This window comes from Nelusetta ayraudi, unplaced genomic scaffold (genome assembly GCF_046127955.1).
Source record: "Nelusetta ayraudi isolate G7.1 ecotype Tasmania unplaced genomic scaffold, CSIRO-AGI_Nayr_v1 ptg000079l, whole genome shotgun sequence".
Classification (NCBI taxonomy): Eukaryota; Metazoa; Chordata; class Actinopteri; order Tetraodontiformes; family Monacanthidae; genus Nelusetta; species Nelusetta ayraudi.
Genome location: NW_027466129.1, coordinates 2,162,501 through 2,187,500, shown reverse-complemented (window position 1 = coordinate 2,187,500; position 25,000 = coordinate 2,162,501). Strand labels below are relative to the sequence as shown.

General features: G+C 44.5%; 3 protein-coding genes across 19 annotated transcripts in view; all 3 read left to right on the top strand.

The window, feature by feature from the left end:
• The window catches only part of LOC142900120 (pleckstrin homology domain-containing family A member 5-like), a 29,664-nt gene extending 18,039 nt beyond the window's left edge, over nt 1-11,625 (top strand). For 5 of the 15 annotated variants that reach the window (XM_076044198.1, XM_076044197.1, XM_076044191.1 and 2 more), the window contains 18 exons: nt 1-67; nt 585-704; nt 1,289-1,342; nt 3,043-3,123; nt 4,498-4,563; nt 4,660-4,740; nt 5,097-5,270; nt 5,387-5,488; nt 5,650-5,758; nt 6,134-6,180; nt 6,382-6,540; nt 6,806-6,950; nt 7,215-7,345; nt 7,788-7,952; nt 8,376-8,438; nt 8,832-9,016; nt 9,457-11,422; nt 11,458-11,625. The exon at nt 1-67 is cut by the window's left edge and continues 20 nt beyond it. In XM_076044198.1, the coding sequence (XP_075900313.1) occupies nt 1-67; nt 585-704; nt 1,289-1,342; nt 3,043-3,123; nt 4,498-4,563; nt 4,660-4,740; nt 5,097-5,270; nt 5,387-5,488; nt 5,650-5,758; nt 6,134-6,180; nt 6,382-6,540; nt 6,806-6,950; nt 7,215-7,345; nt 7,788-7,952; nt 8,376-8,438; nt 8,832-8,996 (1,729 nt within the window). In that variant the 3' untranslated portion in view covers nt 8,997-9,016; nt 9,457-11,422; nt 11,458-11,625. Of the gene's footprint in view, nt 68-584; nt 705-1,288; nt 1,343-3,042; nt 3,124-4,497; nt 4,564-4,659; nt 4,741-5,096; nt 5,271-5,386; nt 5,489-5,649; nt 5,759-6,133; nt 6,181-6,381; nt 6,541-6,805; nt 6,951-7,214; nt 7,346-7,787; nt 7,953-8,375; nt 8,439-8,831; nt 9,017-9,407; nt 11,423-11,457 lie in introns of all 15 variants that reach the window. The other 10 variants (XM_076044196.1, XM_076044193.1, XM_076044195.1 and 7 more) reach the window with 10 other exon arrangements.
• Nucleotides 11,626-13,009: 1,384 nt separating this feature from the next.
• On the top strand, nt 13,010-18,480 carry dera (deoxyribose-phosphate aldolase (putative)). Its single transcript, XM_076044266.1, has 9 exons — nt 13,010-13,181; nt 14,312-14,409; nt 14,532-14,679; nt 14,967-15,062; nt 15,199-15,333; nt 15,770-15,901; nt 16,078-16,190; nt 17,455-17,604; nt 18,226-18,480. The coding sequence occupies exons 1-9, from the start codon at nt 13,133-13,135 to the stop codon at nt 18,280-18,282; spliced, it is 978 nt and encodes a 325-aa protein (XP_075900381.1). The 5' UTR covers nt 13,010-13,132; the 3' UTR covers nt 18,283-18,480.
• A 1,755-nt stretch (nt 18,481-20,235) lies between these two features.
• il17ra1a (interleukin 17 receptor A1a) overlaps nt 20,236-25,000 on the top strand; it is a 6,164-nt gene continuing 1,399 nt past the window's right edge. The window contains exons 1-11 of one of the 3 annotated variants that reach the window (XM_076044230.1): nt 20,236-20,571; nt 20,999-21,023; nt 21,266-21,490; nt 21,856-21,977; nt 22,122-22,248; nt 22,565-22,612; nt 22,717-22,883; nt 23,860-23,934; nt 24,030-24,105; nt 24,303-24,398; nt 24,473-25,000. The exon at nt 24,473-25,000 is cut by the window's right edge and continues 1,399 nt beyond it. In XM_076044230.1, coding sequence (XP_075900345.1) covers nt 20,464-20,571; nt 20,999-21,023; nt 21,266-21,490; nt 21,856-21,977; nt 22,122-22,248; nt 22,565-22,612; nt 22,717-22,883; nt 23,860-23,934; nt 24,030-24,105; nt 24,303-24,398; nt 24,473-25,000 — 1,597 coding nt within the window. In that variant the 5' untranslated portion in view covers nt 20,236-20,463. Of the gene's footprint in view, nt 20,572-20,887; nt 21,212-21,265; nt 21,491-21,855; nt 21,978-22,121; nt 22,249-22,564; nt 22,613-22,716; nt 22,884-23,859; nt 23,935-24,029; nt 24,106-24,299; nt 24,399-24,472 lie in introns of those variants that run through there. The other 2 variants (XM_076044227.1, XM_076044231.1) reach the window with 2 other exon arrangements.

The following is a 25,000-nucleotide window of genomic DNA, read 5'->3' as shown; positions in this document are numbered from 1 at the left end:
GAGGTCCATCGCTGGCAGCGCCCCCTACCAGCAGACCATCAGCCCTCAGTCCCTGCAGGGCAAGACGGTCAGTATCACTACTATGTTTCTGCTCCTCCTCCCCCTCTTCCTCCTTCTCCTCCTCCTCCACCTCCGTCTCCTCCTGCTCCTCCTCCTCTCACCAGTGTCTCCTTCTTCTCCTCTTCCTGCTCCTCCACCTCCTGCTCCTCCTCTCAACAGTGTCTCCTCCTCCTCCTACTTCTCCTGCTCCTCCTCCTCTCACCAGTTCTCCTCCCCCTCTTCTTCCTCCTCCTCCTCCTTTTTACAAGTTTCTCCTCCTCCTCCTCCTCCTACTTTTCCTGCTCCTCCCCCTCTCACCAGTGTCTCCTCCCCCTCTTCCTCCTCCTCTCACCAGTGTCTCCTCCCCCTCTTCCTCCTCCTCTCACCAGTGTCTCCTCCTCCTGCTCCTCCATCTTCATCCTCCTTCTCCTCCTCCTTTCACCACTGTCACCTGATCATCCTCATCATCATCATCATCCTCCACCTCCCTCCTCCTCCTCCTCCTCTCACCAGTGTCTCCTCCTCCTTCTCCTCCTCCTCCTCAGCCTGAAGAGTTGACCCTGATGCTCATCCAGCTCCGCCGGCAGCAGGCGGAGCTCAGCAGCTTGCGGGAGCACACGGTGGCCCAACTGGTGGCCCTGGGTGTGGAGGGACCCAACGCCAAGGTCAGTTGCTCTGTCTGTCTGTCTGTCACCAGCAACAGCAGCAGCGGCCTCTGCTTGCTGGAGGGTGACCTTCACTGCTGCTGGCTGGTTCTGAAGAGAAATGAGTGGAGGTGACTGTAGATGGATGGATAGATGGACAGGCAGGCAGACAGACAGATGGATAGATAGCGAGATATAGACAGATGGATGAATGGATAAGTGGATGGATGGATGGATGGATGGATAGATGGATAGACAGATGCACAAATAAACAGACATACATTGATAGTTTGATATATACATAGATAGATCCATAAATAAACAGACCAACAGATGGATAGATAGACAGATGGATAGATAGACAGTCAGGTAGATGAATCAATACATAATTGGACAGATAGATTGTCTGAGAAATAAATTATTTAGCTTGTCAGCTAACAAACTCCAGTTACGGTCGTCTCACTCTCCACCTTCTCCCCAAGCCATCCCTCCAACCCTGCTGAAATCTGCCTCTCGACTTCTCTCCTTCCTCTTCCTCACCTGTCTCTCTCTCTCTCTCCTTCCTCCCTTCCTTCCTTCCTTCCTCCCCTCTGCGACGGCTGCAGACCGACGTTCTCTCCCACCACCTCCAGAGGAACCTGGTCTACCTGGACAGCCAGGTGAGGGGTTTCTTCTCCTCCTCCCCCTCCTCTCCCTCCTGCTCCTCCAACCAGCTGCAATCTATCACTTTGTTTCCTACTTTTCTATGTACCCCCCTCCCCCTTCAACTAACCTGTACACCACTCAATTTACAGGCTAATAATTACGTTTTTCACCATTAATATATAAAGTTTAGTCATGGAAAAACAAAACGCGATCGCCTGCTAGGTCACTTTTAGGAGTGAGTGAGTGAGTTCTCCTTAGGACGAGTTCTCAGACCTAAGAACAAGTTAATCATTATAATTAGCAGTAGTAGAAGTAGTGGTAGTAATAATTGTAGTATTATATGATTAAATAAATCTGTTTTATGGGGGACTAAGTGATTCAACTATGCAACAAGGAACAAAAATAAGGCATTTTAGAAGTTTATCATTGTCATCATTATTATTATTATTATTATTATTATTATTATTATTATTATCAGTAGTAGTAGTAGTAGTGTATTAGTAGTAGTAGTATGTAATATAATAAATCTGTTTTGAGTTTTACGGGGGTCTTGATGACTTGGCTCTGTAACAAAGAAGAAAAATAAGGATTTTGGAAGTTTATTCTCATTATTAGTAGCAGTAGTACTTGTGGTACTAGTAGTAGTACTAGTATTAGTATTATATCATCAAATAAATCTGTTTTGAGTTTTATGGGGGACTCGATGACTTGGCTGTGTAACGAGGAACAAAAATAAGGCATTTTAGGAGTTTTCTATCATTATTATTATTAGTAGTAGTAGTAGTAGTGGTAGTATTAGTAGTATATAATCAAATAATCTTTTTTTTTTTCTCTCCCTTGTCCTGTCTGGCCGTAATGACAAGCAGAAGTGTCTTTGAATGATGGCTGACAGATTTTATTCTCAAAGGTAGTCAAAGGTAGTAATCAAATAAATCTAAGGGAAGTATAATTTGTCATGTTTTAAACACGTCCTAATCCTGCTCCACTCCAAAGTTTGGGAACCAACGGTTGGTCATTGCGTTGTTAACTCAGATTGAGCCCATTGAAATTGCGCAAATCCACCACCATGCCGTCTTTATTGAAAAACAAAAATGTTAACAGGTTGATTGAAAGGTTACGCACTGCCAGCCACACAGAGTTTAGAGGTCTGTGAAATAGAAGGGTTAAATTAGGCCAACTGGACTTGTTCTTGCGATCTCGAAGACGTTTCACCTCTCATCTGAAAGGCTTCTTCAGCTTTTGGTAGTTCTCTTCGAGAACTGAACTATCAGAAGCTGAAGAAGCCCTTTGGATGAGTAGAGGAACGTCCTCAAGATTGCAAGGCAAGTCCAGTTGCCCCCCAACTGAACTCAATGACTTGGAACCTTCATAAACATGTCGAGGGTCAACGGAGTAGTTTGGGGCCAACTGGACTTGTTCTTGCGGTCTTGGAAGACATTTTGCTCCTCATCCGAAAGGCTTCTTCAGCTTCTGGTAGTTCAGTTCTGCAGTCGGAACTACCAGAAGCTGAAGAAGCCTTTCGGATGGCCCCAACTGAACCCTTGTACTTGAAGACGACCTGGAACTTTCGCAGACCTGTAGAGGGTCAACATGGCTTCCACCACAGATGCTGCTGCGTTATCATTATTACTATTATTATTATTATTATCATTACTATTATTATTGTTATTACTACTACACCCACTGTGTCTCCTCCTCCTCGGTGCTCTGCTAGAGGAAGGAGAACGAGCCAATCATCTTGGCCATTCACACTATGATCGAGAACTCGGCGCCCAGGCCGCAACTCTACCAGCAAGTAAGCTCCAGTGGTGGTGGCGGCGCCATCTGCTGGCTTCTGATCACAGTAAAAAAAAAAAAAAATACAGGACAACTCAATTCATCTCAGCTGATTCAAGCCAGACCCCCCCCTCCAAAACCACCACCACCACCACCACCATCTACTGCTTGTTCAATCACTTTGAATGCAGTCTGATCTGAACCACAGAGCCCCTTGTTGCCATCTACCCCTGGTCCTCATTATTACAACATTATTATTAAGGGGTCTCTTCATTCCGTTTTTGGGGATATTATTTCACATCCGATGCTGCTTGAACCTTCTCTTCCCTTCACCTTTATTTTCTTTTCTTCTGTGAGCATCGTCTGTTGTGGTTGAGTGCCATTCTCACAATCCATCCATCCATCCATCAATCCAGGGAGAACAATCAGACACAGCGTGAACCCACGTAGACACAGCGTGAACCCACGTAGACACAGGGTGAACCCACGTAGACACAGGGAGAACTCACGTAGACACAGGGTGAACCCACTCAGACACAGGGAGAACCCACTCAGACACAGGGAGAACCCACTCAGACACAGGGTGAACCCACTCAGACACAGGGAGAACCCACGTAGACACAGGGAGAACCCACGCAACCCGTTGGTGTACAACAGGGGTGGGCAAACTTTTTCCCTCAGGGGCCACATTGACTTTTAAAAACAACAACAACAACAACAACAAGCGGCTTACTTTGATTCTCCGACGTGGAAAAACTGCCGCATCTATCCACCATGGATATGTTTGCTAGTCAGTCACCCTTCAATCAATTGCCTGTTGATCTGGTGTTGCCGGTTATGACGTAATGTTTATTTTAAGCTGTGATCGGCTATATATGACCCGCGTAGCGTTTCATTTCTGAAAGGGACGGAAATATATTACGTTGATTTTGTATCGGATTTTCTGTCTGGTGCGATCTGCTCTGTTGAGCTTGACGGGATTTAGCAACGGCTCCGTCAAAAATAAAGCCACTCCGGATTGATAGCACTGCGGTACGGAGAGACGCTGCTGAGACGTGAGAGCACCGCGGTGCTTGTGAATTAGGCAAATGCGCCATCTAGTGGGATGCAAGGCATTACAGGACAAGTTCAAATGGACGCAGTCATAATTATATGATTTGCACAATTCTTCGGCGGGCCAGATTAAGAAGACCAACGGGCCGGATGTGGCCCGCGGGCCATAGTTTGCACACCTCTGGTGTACAACGATTCTTTCATCCCAGTTTTCATCCACTGTGAAAAACTCCTCATGACTGGAGCTCTCCATCCATCCATCCTTCCATCCATCCATCCATGGAGCATCTGCTGCCACCTGCTGGCCGTGTTCTGACCGCTGCGCTTTTTGGCTTTTCAGACCAACCAGGACGAAGTGAAAGAAGAGGAGGGGAAGAAGGAGGAGAAGAAGGAGGACAACATTGATGTGAGGCTGCAAACATGCACACACTGTAGTTTGCTGCAGAAACAAGCTCGGTGTTTGAATTGTGTGTGTGCGTGTGTGTGTCCACTCCACCTCCAGGCCCAGCTCAGCAGGCTGTGTGAGCAGGACAGGACCGTCAGGCTGCAGGAGGAGAAGCTGCAGCAGCTACACAGGGAGAAGGTGGGTAGATATGCACTTCTGTTTTATTTAGTATCCCTGTTACTTTTATCTTTCCTTCATACTGTTACGTTACATATAGAGCAGAGTAAAAAATTTGTAATTCATTTACGATTCATAGTGCCTTAACTCAGGACACTCGTGCAATTCATCGCGATTAAAATTTTTAATGGACTGACAGCCCTACTTTCAATATACCTGTCTGTCTATCCATCTATCAAATTAATTATTTTTAAATAGTTTTACAAAAACACAAAGTTGAAAAGTAAAGATGAGGGTGTTACACTAATAGTAGTAACTGTGCAGTATCATGTAAAAAAAAACAAAAACATAATTAACATGTGTGTGTGTGTTGGCAGCACACTCTCGAGACGGCCCTGCTGTCTGCCAGCCAAGAGCTGAGAGAGGGCCTCCAGCAGAGCGGCTGCTCCACCTCCAGCTCCACCTGCACCTCCGCCACCCTAGTGCAGCAGAAGGAGGTGCTGCAGAGCGGACTGCTGAGCACCTGCAGGGAGCTGAGCAGGGTCAACGCTGTGAGTAGGAACACCACCCACCACCACCACCACCACCTCTATCACCACTACCACCACTGCATCATTTCTTTTTCAAATAAAATGACAGTGATAATAATGATAGTGTCTTCTTCCAGGAAGTGGATCGCTGCTGGAGGGAATACGACAAGCTGAGTGCAGATGTGACGCTGGCCAAGTCCGACCTTCTGGAGGAGCTGGAGGCCCTCGGCAGCCCTCAGGTGAGAAGACACTCACACTGTTCATCACCTGTACAGCAGCAGGAAGCAGCAAATATCTACGTCTCATATATATATATATATATATATATATTTATATATAAAGTGTGTGTGTGTGTGTGTGTGTGTGTGTGTGTGTGTGTGTGTGTGTGCGCGCTCGCCAGACGGAGCCTCCCAGTCAGCGTCACATCCAGATCCAAAAGCAGCTGTGGAGGATCCAGGACGTGATGGAGCTTCTGGCCAAGAACAGACCAACCAGGAGCTGCCAGAGCAGTGAGGAGCACCTCTATCATCTCCACCTCCATCTCCATCACTTCCACCTCCATTACTTCCATTGTCATCACCTCCACCTCCATAACTTCCATCATTACCATCACCTCCATCATCTCCACCTCCATCATTACCATCACTTCCGTCACCACCATCTATATCACCTCCATCATCACTACCACTACCACCACCATCACCTCCATCACCACCATCACCACCTCCACTACCTGCACCATCACCACCTCTACTAACTCCACCATCACCACCTCTTCACTGTCACATCTACATCACGCTCCATCACCACCACGTCCACTACCACCACCATCACCACCACCTCCACCCATCTCATCTTATTTCTTTCTTCTCTTTGACCTCCAGCAGGTGACCCTGGTGCGATGCCGCTGTCCAGTCTGCAGAAGGATGAGGTGAGTACACTCACCTTTGACCTTTGACCTTTGGTCCTGTCTTACCGGAGCCCAATGTAGAGACACATTTGGGAGGTGTCTGCTGCTCTAACTTGAAAAAAATGGTGGTGATGTGATGCGGAGACTCCCCCTTACCCCCTCCCCGCGACCTTTGACCTACCTCGGGCTGAGTCCAGCTCTGTGTGCCCCCCGCTCCCTCAGGAGGGTGAGGGCGCACCCCTCCCCCACCACCGCTACGACTCCTTCCAGCGGCCCTCACACACTGCTCCACCTGCTTCTGCTGCTACACCCGCTCACCATCACCGCCTTCCGCCCGCTCAGGAGCGCAAGGAGCGGAACACCCGCAACGGAGCGCACAGCGTAAGACCGGCCCTGCCCACTTCCACCTTGGCCCCACCCATCACCACCACCCTGGCCCCGCCCACCTCCACCGGCGTTCACAGCTCCACCCTCATTACTCGTCTTCTCCGAACCCCCCCATAAAGTCTTTGGAATCATTAGATCAATTGTGGGTTTTTCATTATTTAGTTATTTATTTATTATTTGTTTCCTCTCTTTTTTTTGTAAATGCTGTCTTCATGACCTCTGACCCCTGACCCCTGACCCCTCTCTCACCTCTTAACAGCAGCAGGGCCCAGACTACCGGCTGTACAAGAGTGAGCCAGAGCTGACCACGGTGAACGAGGAGGTGGACGAGGCCCACAGTGAGGTCAAGGTCAAGGACGAGGTCAAGGTTGAGTTGGAGAGCGAGGACGCCACAGTTTCTGAAGGTTCTGAACTATCATTGATCGATAATTACTAATGACGATATTAAGAATAAGAATAAGAATAAGAAAAATAATAAGAATAATAATCATTCGAAGCTTTGTTTATTATTTTGTGTTTGTATTTGTATTTTTTAATGAATGGCTGGGTGGATGGATGATTGGTCGGTGGGTGGATGGACTGATGAATGAATGGATGAGTGGGCGTCTGGTAACGTTCAGTAGCAAAAATGCTAACCCGTCCTCCACCTCCTCCTCCACCCTGCACAGCACCCCCCCATGCGGTGATGGGTGCAGTTCCCCCCAGGACCAAGTCTCCACACATCAGCTCTCCAGAGTCCTGCACCATCGCATCCTATGTCACGCTGAGGAAGAGCAAGAAGACCGACTCCTCCAGATGGGTAGGTCTCCATATTAACGCCACACACCAACTCAAGCACCTCCGCCGCCACCACCACCACCACCACCACCACCAGCATCTCCACCTCCATCACTTCCACCTCTGCCGCCACCATTTTTTACAAGTTGTCTACATAATATTGACGGATAAATCACTGTTTTGTTGCACACTTATTTATGGCCTTGTTATATCGCAACGATCGCAACAAGTGCTGCTGTTGCAATTATATTGCGTCACACTACACGCGCTGGACGAAGCCTCATGTGGCCCAGTCTGAACGGAGCCAGATCCCGTTTGGACACTTGCTGAAAGCAGTGTGGACAGTCAGGCCAAAAAAAAAAAATCAGATTTGAGAAGCCATCTGATCGAAATCAGATACCCCTGCAGTCTGAACGCAGCCTATGACATTCGATGACCAACACATGGTCTGTGGTCCCGTACAGGGCCGTCCCAGGAGTGCGGCGGAGCAGCAGCAGCTTGGAGAGGTCCGCAGCAGCAGCAGCAATAGGATGAGCGTGGAGGAGCAGCTGGAGAGGATGAGGAGGAACCAGGAGGCCTCCACCCTTCTGAGGGGGAGAAGGAAGGAGACGCCCTTCATCAACCTGCAGGTGGCGGCACTCTCTCACTGTGGTGGTCCAGTTTAATTGTAGTTGATTTAGTACTTATTGATCTCTCTCTCTCTCTCTCTCACTCTCTCTCTCTCTCTCTCTCTCTCTCTCTATGTATCTATATATCTCTCTATCTATTTAGTATCTATCTGTCTAGTATATTGGACAGTGACAATAGGAAATGCTCCAGCCAGAACCAGAAGCGCTGATGTAATGGTCCGATGGGACTTCGGAAGCCTACTCTCTATCTATCTGTCTTATCTCTCTCTCTATCTCACTATAAAAACAAGTGGTGACATCTAGTGGTCAGATTTTAGATTGCAGCCCCTCCTGCTGCTAAGTTTACCAGTGAACTATGGTGGCCCTGATTGATTGATTGATTGATTGATTGATTGATTGATTGATTGTGTCTACATTGTATAGGAGGTGAAAAGTGAGAACGAGTGCGAGGAGGTGCAGCAGGAGGCGCAACAGACCCACAACCAGGTAGTGCAACTTCTTGAGGCATTAGAGCCCTTTGTGACATCACAAACAGGTTTGTTTGCAGAATATTATTGTTGATTTTGTCGAAATAACCTTGATAGTTTCATGTTGTAACGCGAAAGTCTCACAAAATAACGTGAGAGTTTCACAGTAAAATGTGAAAATTATTACGAAATAACTTGAAAATGATCACAAAATAATGTGAGAGTTTCTCTAAAATAACGTGACAGTTTAACGCGATACTGAGCACTATTTTCTCCTCTAGTGTGGCAGCTATGAGTATCCGTAAATCGACAAAAACGAACTTCGCAGGTTATCGGCTCTTTGAATGCAACATTGTAGGAGGTTTTTTTAACGTGGCCGAGCATTTGACAAGGTTTGTTTGTCTGCTTGTAGCTTGAAGACCCCGGAGGAGGAAATGGAGGAGATGGAGGAGATGGAGGAGGAGAAAATGGAGGAGGTGGAGGAGGAGAAAATGGAGGAGATGGAGGAGGTGAAGGAGGAGAACCTGGGTTCCTCTCCACCGCTACAGGAGGAGCAGAAGAAGAAGCTGAGCATTAGCAGCAGCAACATGCTAACGCGTGAGTGAACATTTGAAACTGGGATTTCAAATTGAATGCTTAAATTTAAATTTTAAAAGTCAATGACAAATTTTCCAGAATTTGGTGCAAAAAAAGTTCCAGAATTGGAATCGGGAGTTTTAAAATGAGAGAAAAACATGTTGCAAGAACAGAAAAATACGTAGAGGTACAGAAAAACACGTACAAGTACAGAAAAACACAAAAAAACACACAGGTGCATGAGCTTATAGTTCTCATGTTATAGCGTGAAAATTATCATTAAGAACTTTATAAAATTATACTTTCACGAATTAATGTGAAAATTTCACATTATAACTTCAACATTATCACAAAATAACATGATAGTTTCATGTTTTAATGTGAAAATGATCAGATCCTCTTTCTATTTCAGTGTTCACCACCTCCCAATATCTCTCTCGCGCTCTCTCTCTCTCTTGCAGCGCAGCCATTGGCCCTGATAAGTAGCAGCAAGACGTAAGCCCCTCTCTTCCCCCTGCCGCCTACTGAGAGCACTCTGTTGGAACCTCCACCCAGCTCGCCATACCGCCGTTTCACCACCAGGAGGAGCACCACCGACCTGTGTGTGTGTGTGTGTGTGTGTGTGTGTGTGTGTGTGTGTGTGTGTGTGTGTGTGTGTGTGTGTGTGTGTGTGTGTGTTCAAAACGGGTCCCTGAACACAACACGTTGCATTGATTCCACACTGGAGCCACATTCAAGTCCAAGTACTACTGCAGTACTTTTTACAGTATTTCCTATTGGTCGTATAGAAAAATGTTCCCTTTTTTTCAGGGAAATATCAGAAAAAACATCTTATTAAATGGATAAAACACACACACACACACACACACACACACACACACACACACACGAATATGAAGCACAGAAGGAATCAGAACTAATAAAATAATAATAATAATTTTAATAATCTAAAACATCTATACAAAGAAAAAAAACATTTTAACATACTTTAACTCTTGTGTTAATTTAACAAACTGCCCTGTGTTTTATAAACTGCATCCAGGCTCATTTTTTTTTCCTTTTTTCTTTTTTCTTTTCTTTTTCTCTTTCTTTCCTTTTCTTCTTTCTTTTCTTCTTTCTTTTTTTCCTTTCTTCCCTTTTTTCCCCTTCCGCATCCAGACTAGTTAATGAAACATATCCAGCAAAGATCAACTTGGAGCTAAATTTCATCTCAACTTACGTTAAAAAATTATTTTAATTTTACTTTTAAAACTCTTGTAATAATATTTTTACAACAAACTGGGACTTGTGTAGTTTTTGACAGTAATGTGGCTCCAAGTGAAACACACAGTAGTAGTATGGATATGGATACATAGCAGGGGGTGCTGTGGGTGTGTGTACAGGTGTGTGTGTACATATACATATATATGTATACACATACATACATATAGCAACAACTAGCGCTAGGTGGCTAATGCACCAAAACTCAACACATGCAGTGCTTTATATTTTCTCTCCACCAAGTGACTCAAAGCTCGTCTACGGAAGTCCGTTAGTGCCATACTCGGGGGGAAAAAAATAATAGGGCCCCGTATCCATCACGTCGTAGTTTCAGGTTAGTTTTCACGTTGAAATGTGACATTTTCATGTTATAAAGTGAAACTATCACGTTTTTACGTGATAATTTTTTCGTTACATTATGAAATCTTTAACTTGAAAATTATCTTGTAAAAAAAGTGAAACTTTCACGTTATTTCGTGAAACTTTCACATTATTTCCTGACATTTTCATGTTATAGCGTTAAATTATCGCAATGTAAAGTGAAAATTATCACATAAAAACATGCAACTATCTCGTTATTTCGTGATAATTTTCAGATTATTTCCTGAAACGTTTACATTTTTAATGTGATTATTGTCGTTATTGTTTATAACATTTAAAAACGTGAAGGTTTCATGTGATACTGAGCCCCCATTGTTTTTTGCTAGCATAGCATCGACAGGCTTCCGTAACTCTCTGACTTTATAATTAGTCAGAGAGTTCTCTTATTAGTTATTATTTTTTAGTTCTCTCTTTGTCTTGACCTTTTTGGACCTGAAGGCTTCCGTACTGCTCTACTGTTACATCGTTTTGCACCTGTAACATACCAGATTGTCCTTTGTAAAATTATACATATATATATGTATATATATATATATATATATATGTATATTTTAACAAAAAAGGACATATATGAATATATATATGTATATATATAAATATATGGACATAAATCAGATTTTTACTTTGACAAGGTGCCACTTCATGCTGCTGGTTTTCTCCACTTTGTTTTGTGTGTGTTTTTTTCTCACAGAAGCAAGTTTTGCAGTAGTACACAGAGTATACAAGTATTTATGTTGGATAAAGAGTGAGTTTTTCCTCAAATTGTGTATGCGTGTGTGTGTGTGTGTGTGTGTGTGTGTGTGTGTGAGAGAGAGAGTGAGTTTTTTTTCAGATGGTCCCTCGCACTCTCTCGCTCTCTCTCACTCTCTCTCTCCATCATGGGGTTAGTTACATCATTGACCAGATTCACATATTATTGATTAAAGGATGAAAATTCCGATAATTCGCACATTCGTTACGTTATGAAGCAATAAAAGTCGGATTCTGGGGGGGGAAATTAATGAAAAAAAGAAAGAATTGAAAAAAAGATGTATAAACTGTACAAAATCAAAGCAGATGGACACATGGAAAAAGAAGAGCAAATATTATAAGTATTAGAGGTTAATATTATTATTATTATTAATAATATCATTATTATTATTGGGGTCAATATGCAAAAGGTTTCATCACATTTTGTTTGTTTTCTATCGTGTGAAATAAATGTTGATGTTCTTAAAAAAAACTTGCTTGCCCTGGTTTTGTTTTACAAGATTAGATAGATCTGTTATCCATCAATGTATCATATCATATCTATCTAGTGTACTACTGTTAGTAGCGGTACATAGCAGTACATCCGTTTTAATACTCACTGCGGACATCCAGGTTGAAGTACCGCCGAGTGGCCACCAGACCGTTTGCTCACAACTGACAGGTGCTCGAGTTCCTCCAAGTTACTGATAACGGATAACGTTACACAACCCAATGACGCCGTACATTTTACTAAAGAGCCAAAGTATCGAGAAAAATCGTGTTTTTAATCTATTTTAACCTGGAAAAACTACTTCAGTTTCCCCAAAGTTCTGATTTGTACTTTATACTTATATTTGCATTTATACTATATGACGCGTTGACGTAAATTTCACTTCAAATACGTCTAAAATAGAAAAGGCCACTGCTCATCCGTGGGTAGAGTTCTTCGGGTATGTGCTGGTGCTGGACTTGGACACTCGGAAGTAAAAAAAACAACAACAAAACAGCGGCAACACACTCGTAACCATGTGCAAATTATCTATTTCGTAAGATTACGGCCCTTTCGACCTTCTTCAGGCAACGACGCTGAAGTTGGCACCACATTCACCGCGGTGCTTCTTAGGTTTCGATTCCACCTTAGAAAAAAGAAAATTCCGCAATTTGACCGCTAGATGGCTGTATAACATAAAATTCAGCGAATCATTATGTCTATGTTGAGGTGGATTTTTTTCAAAACTTATACAGTAGAACTGGACATGTGGGGTATCATTGTAAAGCATGGGAGCTCTACTATTCCAACCAGTTGACATATTTCACCGGATATCATTTTTGGCCTTTTGGGGGGGGGGGGGCTCCAAAGTTGACAACTTTGCCACTGACATCACGGTATTTTTTTTTTTAGTTTTTCAGGTGGACTATTTCCAAAACTACACAGTAGAAATGGATATGTGACATTGTTTTCCCTCCCTAGTGTGGTAGCTACGGGCTTCCTTCCTCTCCAACTTAACAACCTTTTGATCCATTTATTCTTTTCCATTCCTCTGTCCCTTGCAAAAAGCTGATTTTGTCGTCTTTTTCCTCCTCTTCTTCCCTCCTCCCCCTGCGCGCTGCCCACCTAACGAACCGGAAGTCGACGTACCGTCAACTTCCGGCGCGCTCGGGAGGTAATTTTTCACATCGTTTTGTCGGAAATCCGCCGGTCGGTCGCACAACAACAACAACGAGGTTCTACACCGTCCAGAGCCACAATCATCTAGTTTCCCAAACATGCGGAAGGACTCGTCACATGAGCCGAGGAACGAAGGAACGGAGCTTGGTGAGTAATCCGGATACTTTTTTAAGAAAAGTATTCTGTTAATAAATCCTGCTTTTTATCGCCATAAGATTCAAACTGAGTTAGTATCAAGTGATTCAGTGGGAGGGCATAGAAATGAAATAGAGTAGAATAGAATAGATCGAGTTGATAGCAGTGAAGGAGTCATGTGATTCGTGGAGGTTTTTGACCCCTTACGCCCGCACTGGTTGGTTGTTGTCTAATGAGTGACACTGTACACTGTGACACAGTACAACGAGTACTTGCAGAAGTACAGGGAGTGCAAGAAGTATTTTTCTAAGGGGGTACAATAAGTAGAAGTACAGGTATGAAGACGCAGTTTTATTGAAAAAAAGTTGTTTTTTTACGTTGACCTTTGACCCTCATTGAATTTCATGTTCAAGGTCACATGATCTGCAGGATCTTACACACTCACACACTAATGCAGGCAGTGTGACTCCAAACTGGTTTGAACTGGTTTCATCCAACGAACAAACAACCAATTTTCTCCTCCTCTCTCTCTCTCTCTCTCTCTCTCTCTCTCCTGCTGTCTCCTCCTCCTCCCTCACTCTCTCGCTCACTCCCCACCTCTTCCACCTTCTCCACTCTCCTCTTCCTACATCTCCACCTCCTTCTCTCTCCTCCTCCTCCTCCCCCTCCCTCTGCTCCTTCTCCGCCTCCTCCTCCCGCTCCTGATCCTCCTCCTCGTCCTCCTCATCCTTGTCCTCCTCCCTTCTCCTCCCGCTCCTCCTTCTCCTCCTCCTCCTCTCTCTCTCTCTTAATTACTCTCTCTTCTCCTCCTCTCTCTCTTCTCTTCACTTTCTTTTTCTCTCCTCCTCCTCCATTTCCTCCTTTCTCTCCTCCTGCTCCTGCCTCTCTCACTCCTCCCCTCTCTCTCTTTCTTCTTCCTCCTCTTCTCTCATCCCAATCTTCCTACTACTCCTCCCTCTCCTCCTCATCTTCCTCTCACTCCTCCTCCTGCTCTTCCTGCTCCAACTCCTCCTCCTTCATCTCCTCGTCATCTTCCCCCTTGCTCCTCCTCCCCTTCATCCCTGTCCTCCTTCCTCCTCCTCCTCATCCGAGGCCTCCTCTCTCCTCCTCATTTTCTCGTTCCTCCTCCTGCTCCTTCTCAGACCTGGACTGGGTCTCCAGGGTGAAGGTCAACACTCAGGCTGTCCTCAGCAGAGCTCAGGAGCTTCAGGGGAAGAAGGTTCCCAGGAATGATTGGCAGGTGAATCAGATCACTGATTATTGATTTCATATTGATTAGTTCACATCATCCCACTCTGAACACCATAGTCTTCTTCTCCTTCTTCTCCTTCTCCTATCCTGCTCCTCCTGCTCCTCCTCCAGGCTGCCTGGCTCCTCAAGGCGGTCTCCTTCATGGATCTCACCACCCTCAGTGGAGACGACACCCCCTCCAACGTCCACCGGCTCTGCTTGAAGGCCCTTCAGCCAATCAGGAGGGATCTCCTGCAGCAGATGGACATGGAGGACAAAGGTCATATAGATAGATATAGATATAGATATAGATGTAAATAGACATACATGTAGATATAGAGATATATAGACATAGATATAGATATAGATAGACATAGACATAGAAAGATATACTGGGATAAATATAGATATAGATGGATAAAGAGATAGATATATGGATAGATATAGATATAGATATAAATAGATATAGATATAAATAGATAGATATGGGCAGGACACACAATTTAATCCTTTATTGTCTATCAGTTGACCCTATTGTGTGTGTGTGTGTGTATGTGTGTTTTCCAGGTCTCACCACTGCAGCAGTGTGTGTGTATCCATCCCGGGTAGCCGACGCCGTGGCGACGCTGCGGGCCGCCGGCTCCCCCCTCCCTGTGGCCTCTGGTGGGTACCAAACCTTTGACCTTTGACCCCTCACACACACAAACATTTTTCACCAATTTTTCTTCCTTAAATGTTAAATTTTCTCTCTGTATTATTTTACACTCCACCATGACCTTTGACCTCTAACCTCCTCTAGTGGCCACGGGGTTCCCGGCGGGTCAGACGCCACTGGAGACGCGTCTGCAGGAGGTGCGCCTGGCGGTGGCGGCGGGCGCCAGCGAGGTGGATGTGGTCATCAACCGGAGCCTGGCCCTCACTGGACAGTGGCAAGGTGCGTTCAAAGACCCCTGGTCCTCAGCCAGGTCCTCACTGGGCAGTGGTGAGGTGCGTTCAAGGACCTCTGGTCCTCACTGGACAGTGACGAGGTGCGTTCAAGGACCCCTGGTCCTCAGCCTGGCCCTCACCGGCCAGCAGAACGGTGCGTTTAGGGGGCCATAGGCCCTCAGCAGATAGTGGGACGGTGCGTTGAAGGACCCCCGTTCGTCACCCTGGCCCTCATAATGTAACAACAATAATAATAATAATAATAATAATAATAATAATAATAATAATAATAATGATAACATACAATAAAAAGTAAAAATAAATAAAATAATACAAAATAATAATATAGATAAAACTAAAATAAGAATTAAATGAAATTAAAAAAAAATTAAATGTAGTAGTATTATTACAATACTAATACGAACTCCTCGTCTCCTCTGCAGCCATGTACCAGGAGCTGCGTCAGTTTCGCCAGGCCTGCGGCTCCTCGGCCCACATGAAGACCATCCTGGCAGTGGGAGACCTGCAGACCTTCACAACCGTCTACAGGGCCAGTCTGGTGGCCATGATGGCCGGTGGGTTCTAGCCTTGCCTAGCCTATCTTAGCTTAGTCAGGCCCACATGAAGAACACCCTGGCAGTAGGAGAAGGTTAGATTAGCTTAGCTGCGGAAAGGTTTTTGTATTGTTGTTTTTCGTTTTGTTTTGTCGTTTTTAGCTGTTAGCTCACTTAGCTCTGTGTTTGTGGTCCAGGCTCAGATTTCATCAAGACGTCCACAGGAAAGGAGTCGGTCAACGCTACCATCCCCGTAGCTATTGTCATGGCGAGGGCCATCCGGGACTTCCACCGCCGCACAGGCTACAAGGTGAGGAGCTTAGCTTAGCTTTGCTGCAGAACGATCAGCTTGGAGTACACTGACAGCAAAATATCGGGATCAGTACTGCTATCTACATACTGGTATCTCTAACAGTATCAGTATCGATACTGGCATCGACACTGATACTAATATCGATACTGGTATGCAGGGGTCGACAATAATTTGCCACTTATTGTGGCAAATATCACTTATATTGCTAATGAAGACGATGTAGTACCTATGCCGGGCCTGGTGTGGCGCCGTACGTTTACTCCCAGAAGGCGGAGGAAGAAGAAGAACGCCGGAAGCACGCCGTGTTTAAAGAAGCAGTAGCTCTCTAACTACATCAGCACCACTGAGAACAGAAAGAAAGATCGCTCGTGAAAAGACGGTGTTATTTTAGAACACAAAGCCTTCAAAGGTCCATGTTAAGGTTGACTGGGAGTTGTGCCAGTAAAAGTTTTTGTCATTTAGGTTTCCTGCCTCAATATCCCAGTCCGCCCACCCTAAAAAAAAAATCAATAAAACGTGAAACAGGAGGTTTGTAAATCGCGTCCGGGCCACCGGGCCAGTTACATTGTCGACCCCAGCTGGCATGTATACGTGCATATTAGGGATGCCGATTTTGCATATTTTTTTATCAAAAGCTGGTTCGAAGCAGCAGACTCTGCTCGCTTGTTTAGCAGTAGTAGCTGTAGCTAACGAATTCTGCGGTGCACACACGGCAAATAACATGCGTCAGGCAATCAGCCACACGCTGCAGGAGGGGGGGGCCCGAGAAACAGCGAGTCCACCTAATATTGCGCAATAATGCGCGTAACATGAAAAAGGTGATGGATGACATGGGGGTGCTAAGCCTTGGTTGTGTTGCGCACATTCTCCAACTAGACAAAGTCTACATTGTATTTACTGAGCAAAAAGGGAATTCACCAAGCTCTGATTGCACTTTGAAAATGAGTGTACTTACTTTATAAGCACAATTTTGCATAATTATTTTTATTTTCATTTATACATTTTATGTAGTTTTCTCACTGTGTTCTTCAATTTGTAAAATAAACAAAACGGCAAAGCAACATGAAAAGCCAAACATGACTTGGTCATTGAAGCAAACAATCCAATTTTTTTAAGAAAAAAGATTGGATTGGGGGAAAAAAAAATCAGGATCTGCAATTACTCATCATTAAAAAATCGGGATTGGATTGGGACCAAAAAAATGTGATCGGGACATCCCTTGTCTATATTATACCAATACTGGTTCCTCCTTGTTCCTCAGGTGGGCTTCAAGCCGGCGGGGGGGATCCGGACTTCTCATGAGTCTTTGCTCTGGTTGGTCCTGGTGAAGGAGGAGCTCGGCTTTGATTGGCTCAGCCCACAACTGTTCAGACTGGGAGCCAGCAGCCTATTGGCTGACATCGAGAGGCAGGTGGGTACTGCATACAGTACTACAAACAGTACTACCAACGGTACTACCAACGGCACTATCAGCAATACTACAAACAGTACTACCAATGGTAATATCAACAGTGCTACCAACGGTACTACAAACAGTACTACCGATGATACTACCAACAGTACTTCCAACTGTACAACGAATGGTACTACAAACAGTACTACCAATGGTAAATACCAACAGTACTACCAACGGTACTACAAACAGTACTAGCGATGATACTACCAACAGTACTTCCAACTGTACAACGAATGGTACTACAAACAGTACTACCAATGGTAATATCAACAGTGCTACCAACGGTACTACAAACAGTACTACCGATGATACTACCAACAGTACTTCCAACTGTACAACGAATGGTACTACAAACAGTACTACCAATGGTAAATACCAACAGTACTACAAACAGTACTAGCGATGATACTACCAACAGTACTTCCAACTGTACAACGAATGGTACTACAAACGGTACTACCAACAATACTACAAACGGTACTACGAACAGTACTAACAACAGTACTACCAATGATACTACCAACGGTACTTTGAATCCCCTCAACTTAAAAAATATTGAAGTACTTGTTGTTTCAGATCTACCATCATGCAACGGGAAAGTATGCGGACTACCACGAACTGCCCATGGCCTGAGGACCAACACTACCTTAAAAACTTGTACAAGTACTCGCTTGACATGTACACAGAAGGGTACATCGTACAACCGTTGGTATGAATCGACTGGAAGAAATGAAGTATAATGTATATATATTTTATATATATTTATATATATATATAATAAATATATATGTTTCTCTGAGAAAACCAAATAAACATCTACCACCAAATGCACTTTGTACACGTGTAGAAAAACTTCTTCTTCTCAGATTCAGATTATTTTAGCAACAGAGCAACAGAAGGGGTTAGTTTAGCTACAGAAGTTGCTTAGTTGTTGCTGCAGTGATGCTAATTTCCCCCAATGTGGGATTAATATAGGCTTCTGTTCCGTTCTATTCCATTCCTATTCTAATACAGCAATTGGACGAAATTAATCTGTGGCGGAGCGCCGTAGCCGTAGAGCATGCGGCCCGTCTGTGCTCTGCAGTGGCTCCCTTAAGCGTTAGGCCTTATGTGGCGCTGTGGTTTTACACCATGAAGGCGGAAAAAGAAGATTTTGATTTTTACAACCACATTTTATCTACAGAAAGAAACCGAAAAATAATCACCTTTTTGAAGAAGAAGACCCGGGCCCCGTTGCACGAAACTAGGATAAGGGATTAAACCGGGATTAAGCTGGGATATCTTAGTTATCCTGGATGAATTTAGCCGTGATCCGGTTGCACAAAAGTGGGATAGGTGGAAGTGGGATATGTTATGGTGTAAGTTACCATGGAGATTTATTCTGTGGGGTGAGCCTGCTCCAGACCAGGCTAAATTCCAGGATCTATTTAATCTCACTCCTTGTCTCAGTCAACAGTCACCACCAACGGAAACCAATAGTTATTCCACTGAACACTACACATTGTTATCACATTCAACGAGACCCACTGTCATTATTTCAACATTTGGAATCATTTAATTTCAATCATTATAGAGAAATTAGTTGAGATAATGTTACAATAATTTGATATTTTGTAACATAATTTATACTTTCCCGTGCAATACACATCAAAGAGTAACATGAGGTTCTTTTTGTGACAGTTGACGTTCCTGTCACTATGCCTTCAATTGATGATGCGCCATGGCTGCTTGACCAAGGGAAGATCTCTTTGGCCGAATGGTTGGCGTGCATGAGTATCACCTGGGAGTCTGGGGTTCGAAGCCCGCCTGGGCCCTTTGCGCCACGCCACGTTCTATTGAGGTTTTTATTTACACCTCACTAGCTGCAAATGGTTAGTTTATTATCGTTGTACCTTTTTTTTTTTTTTAATTCAATGTCATTGTGATATCTACTACCTTCAAGAGTAGATATTTCAACTGGTCCCTCTACTCGCTTTTTATTACTATAAAGTGTTTTAATATTTCTGAGAAATTGCATTTCAGGGTACATTAAGTGCTTTTCTTCTAACCTTATGCATGATGCCAGAGTTTCAACTTCCAACCAAGGTACTACAACGACGACGACGACGACGACAACAACAACAACAACCACTATATGCAGTGCTGTATTTCATTTTAAATGTCAAAAGGGTTTTGTGGCTCCTCGTGTGTTCTTTTCTGGGGAAACGGGTCAAAATGGCTCTTTGAGTGGTAAAGGTTGCAAACCCCTGATATAGACGTAGATGTAGGTGTCATATTCCGTTTTTAGTGAATAAAAAGCGTCGAACAAACCAGAAAAATGACGTCACCCGGAAGGAGGTGAAGTTAGTCTCTCTCTCTCTCTCTCTCTCTCTCTCTCTCTCTCTCTCTCTCTCTCTCTCTGGAAAGTCCCTCTCTCCTTTCCAAGAAGCGCTTCGAATTCAACCTGAAGACGTTGAACTCAATGTTCAAGGTCCGTCGGAAAAACCACAACTTCCCCGAACTTTCCGCCTGCAACTCGCACAAAACTTTCCAACTCCGCATTTCCTAACTTTGTATCTCACGTATGACGATCAATTGACCCCATTTTTAAGGCATTTGTCGCTCACCTTACGGCAATAGCGTCCGTTCATTTTTGACGGTGATATTTCTTATTGTAAATTGAAAGCAGCTCTGCCGCAATAGCAGGGAATCACACCGGCGACAGCGGCGACCTTGCCGGTTTCCCGAGCGCCCTGAAGGCAACAAAAGGTAACTCACACGGGGATTCACAGCAGCACCAGGAAAGAGGAAGTGGAGAAGCAGCAGGTGTCGGATATGGTCGGAACCGCGGTGTCGTTGCTGGTGTTGGTTCTGGTTCTGGTGGTGGGAGGGGAAGGGATGTCAGTGCTCGAGTGGCCATCGCTCACCTGCGGTGAACAACAGGTGAGTTTGTTCACGGCGTCGTCTCGTTAGCTGCTGATGCTAATTAGCACCAGCAGAAAGCAGCAGATGAAAAAGAAGAATCGAGAGAGAGAGAGAAGTGGCTTATTATTATTATTATTATTATTATTATTATTATTATTATTATTATTATTATTATTATTATTATAACAATAATAATAATAATAATAACAAATCAGAACAAATGAAAAATCTTCATAATTGTACAAAGTACAGCCCAAATTGTTCTACTGTACTAGAAGCGAAGAAACAATTTCTCCACCTAATATCTGTACATGAGATGTGACTACTGTGTTTGATGTACTGTAAATTATTTGTATATTTCTGAAATGCCCTGTGTGTGTTATCTGCTGCAATCCAATTTCCCCACGGGGACAAATAAAGACTACTGCTCCTCCTTCTCTTCCAGGGTTTGATGTGCAAGGTCAACACCAGTGAGTACATGTACACGTTTGAGTACTACGTCCTTGTGCTCGTCAAGCCATCTTCAAACTTCTCCTCCTCTCGTTCTACAGACTACTTTTACGTCTTGATTTCCTTTTGCGCTTCATTATTGCTGTAATAATGCTAATTTCCCCTTCTCTTCTGTTCTATTCTATTTCTATGGTGTGTGTGTGTGTGTGTGTGTGTGTGTGTGTGTGTGTGTGTGTGTGTGTGTGTGTGTGTGTGTTTGCAGCAATCAGCAGTGAAAGTGCTCCTGATAGACTACATGGGCTCATTACTGTCCCAGATGGTGTAAAGTTGTGTGTGTGTGTAAGTAATTGCATGGACATCGGGTGGCTGACTTCGAACACCTACACGCCCAGCGCACCGGAGCAGCTGCAAGTGTCACTGGGCTGGAGGACGGTGGGAGGAGGAGAGGTGCCGGTGGTGAACGCCAGCTGGATGATCAGGGACGACGGTGAGAGAGAGAGAGAGCGATAGAGAGAGAGAGATGGAGATGCAGAGAGAGGAGGGAGGTGGGTTGAGGAAAAGGAGGAGTAGAGGAAGAGGAAGAAAATGATGAAGCTGATGAAGAGGAAGAAGCCTTTATTCATCCCAAATTGGGGAAAGTTCTTATCATTACTATTATTATTCTTGACTAAGAAATATATATTTTTTTTTTTATCTACGATCAAAATTATTTATTAAATTTATCAAATCAAATATTTACGACAAAGAAAAAGTAGAAAAAAAATTAAAATAATTAAAGTTAAAAAAAAAAAAAAAAAAGCTAATTAGTGACCCATCTGACCTCTGACCCCTGTGACCTCTGACCTTGTGCAGGCAGCGTGCAGTCCCTAAACGCCACGGAGCTGCAGGTGCTGGTTGTCTCCACCAATCAGAACGTCTGCGTCCGCTACGTCTTCCTGGAAAAGTTGGGTATGAGGAACCTCCTTCTGGAGCAGGTAGCCAATCAGAGCGTCCGCTGCTGCTTCTGCTGCTGCTGCTGTTACTGCTGTAATAACAATGATAACAATAAAAATAATAAAAATAATAATAATAATAATAATAATTCCTCCTCCTCTTCTTCTCCACCTCCTCCTCCTCAGTGGTTATTTTCTGCTAGCATGCTAGAAGTGACTCCTGGTCAGACTTACAAGATCTCCGTCTCCAACATCCCCAAACCAGAACAAGGTCACAGCAGCTACGACGTCAGCGTAAAGCTCCGGGTTCCTGGTGAGCACCTAAAACCATCTAGAACCACCAAGAACCACCAAGAGCCAACCAAGAACCACCTTAGGCCACCAAGAACCACCGATAACCATCTAGAACCACCTAGGACCTTATTTTAGCATAAAGGAAATAAATAAATAAATCTTATATGCAGCATATTATTTAATTTTAAATGTCAAAAGATTTTGTGGCTCCCAGTGTGTTCTTTTCTGGAGGAAACGTGTCCAAATGGCTTTTTGAGTGGTAAAGGTTGCCGACCCCTGACCTAGGACCTTCTAGAACCCTGCTGTTTCTCATTGGTTCTCCTCCCTCACTCCAGGCTGCCATGACGACTCCATGAGGAAGGCCCAGTATTGCATCGAGCGAGGTGATTGGCTGTCTGTTCCTCCTCCGCTGAAAAGGAAGTGACAAAGCGGTGGTCATGTGGTCCGAGTCTCAATCTGTGGTTCTGGTTCCATTGTGATTCTGCAGGGAGTCTGTGGAAGCCGAACATCACAGTCGGTCAGAGATCTTCATCATCATCGTCATCGTCATCTCCATCACTGCTGACTGTCAGTTTCTTACCTGATCGACTGTGTGTGAACTACAATGTGATCGCCACTGGTTGCAGTATCCAGCAGGTCCAGAAGGTGGCCAAGGTGAGCGGCTACAACACATATATTTGTGTGTGTTTGTGTGTGTGTGTGTATATGTACATATAATACATACAGTATTAACGCACCCCTTAATACTTTTCTCCCAGAACAACTGGACCAATGAGCATCAATGGGAAGGAAACAGAGTATATACTTATATGTATATATACATATAAGCGTATATATGTATTAGGGATGTAACGATTACCAGTTAAATAACCGCAGTATTGTACCGTTTCAAATTTTAATTATCATGAAAACCCTGTTTGATTACCGTGTTTTGAAAACCAACTGCTCATTGCTAAGAAAAGCAGCGGCGGTCCCTCATACACAGGCGCACATGCACAGTATGCAATCTTTGGTTATAAACACGGCTCTGGCACAATACTAACTCCGCTGCTAAAGTTATAAACTGCCGGTGTTATGTCGAAATCTGTTCACCCGTCAATATTGTATTCCCCTTCCCTTTACCTGCACCCAACCTTATCCCTAATCCCAACCAGTCGTTCCTAAAGTTGCTTTACCTGACTTCATGTTTCACTGAACTCTGAACTCCTGAAATAAAACAGCGTTCCATGTTTTAAAAAAAAAGTCCTAGAGGAATTGCATGTTATTTTATTTGTGTTTTCAAAATAAAACTTACGGTAGTTAAGTACTTTTTTTTTTTCTTTTTTTTCTTTTTTTTTTTTAGCATTTTGAGCACATTTGAACAATACCATGATAATAATGACGATGTGAAATTTTCATACAGTTACATCTCTAATATATACATACACACACACACACTCACAATGTGTTTCCTTCCCATTGATGCTCATTGGTCCAGTTGTTCTATGACACTAGAACCCTCATGATCACATGACCACATTGATGATTAATGTACTGCTGTTTTCTTTTGGAATACTCGCTACCTTCTCTTAGCCATTAGTGCTAACAGCTAAGAGCTATTATCTTCCCCGCTCCCCCCCTCCTCTTCCAGACCGAACAGGCGACCCTGGACGTGGCCCTCAGCATGGACCGCTGGCCCAGGACCTGCTGCCGCTTCACTGTGGTGGTCAGTAGAACCACCAGAACCAAAACCACCAGAACCTGCTGGATCCCTGACGTTCTATCTATCTGTTCTCTCTGTGGTTCTTTTGGTCCCGGCAGGTCCAACCTCTGTTCCCGCGGTGCCGAAATGACTGTCCCCGGGCCAATAGAACCCTGGACCTCTGCGGCGGCCCAGGTACGTCTGGAGTGTGTGTGTGTGTGTGTGTGTGTGTGTGTGTGTGTGTGTGTGTGTGTGTGTGTGTATGTGTATGTGTATGTATATATATATTTACTGCATGTATATATGTAAATAAATATGTATGTGTACATATATATATGAAAAAAAATCCACAAAATTTAAATTTGCTATGTTCTAATGTGATTTGACAGTAGAACCATTCAACTGGACCGTGTTCCTGGTGCTCGGGGTTCTGCTGCTGGTTCTGGTCCTCGGTGCTCCTTCAGTGTTCTACGTCTGCAGGACCAAAAGTACATTCCATGTACTTTTACGTCATATAATATTATTTTTCCAGTTGTATCTAATACTGTGTTGTACTTCTCAGGAAAGCACTTTGCACCACCTCCACCACCGGGAGGCGGAATCGAAACTGGACCTGGAATCATCCAGCCGCTCCACCAAGGAGCCCCCAAAGTCCTGGTGATTTATTCGCAGGACCACTCGCTGTACCGGGATGTGGTCCTCAAGCTGGTCACCTTCCTGCAGTCCCGCTGTGGGACCCAGGTCCTGGTGGACCTCCTGGACTCAGCCTCGCTGGGCCAGGTGGGCCGCATCCGTTGGCTGGAGCTGCAGCGGCGCCAGCTGGCTGGCCCCTCTGACAAGATCCTGGTCCTGTGCTCGCGGGGCCTCCAGGCCAAGTGGAGGGCCCTGTGCTCTCGGGGCGGCCTCGGCGTGACCTTAAGGGAGGACCTCCTGTCCCCCACGGACGACCTCTGCATCCCGTTCCTCAACCTCTTCGTCCCTGACCTCCACCGGGCCGGCATGCTGGGTAAATACCTTGTGTGCTACTTCGAGGACTTTGGCACCGAGCGGGACGTCCCGTCGCTCTTCGACGTGGCCGTCAAGTACCGGT

Excerpts from the sequence above, each read along its gene's own strand:
- dera (XM_076044266.1), top strand. The coding sequence starts at position 13,133 with ATGCGGAAGGACTCGTCACATGAGCCGAGGAACGAAGGAACGGAGCTT. Across the intron at positions 13,182-14,311 it reads GAACGAAGGAACGGAGCTTG|ACCTGGACTGGGTCTCCAGG; the intron begins GTGAGTAATCCG and ends GCTCCTTCTCAG. Across the intron at positions 15,902-16,077 it reads TCTGGTGGCCATGATGGCCG|GCTCAGATTTCATCAAGACG; the intron begins GTGGGTTCTAGC and ends TTTGTGGTCCAG.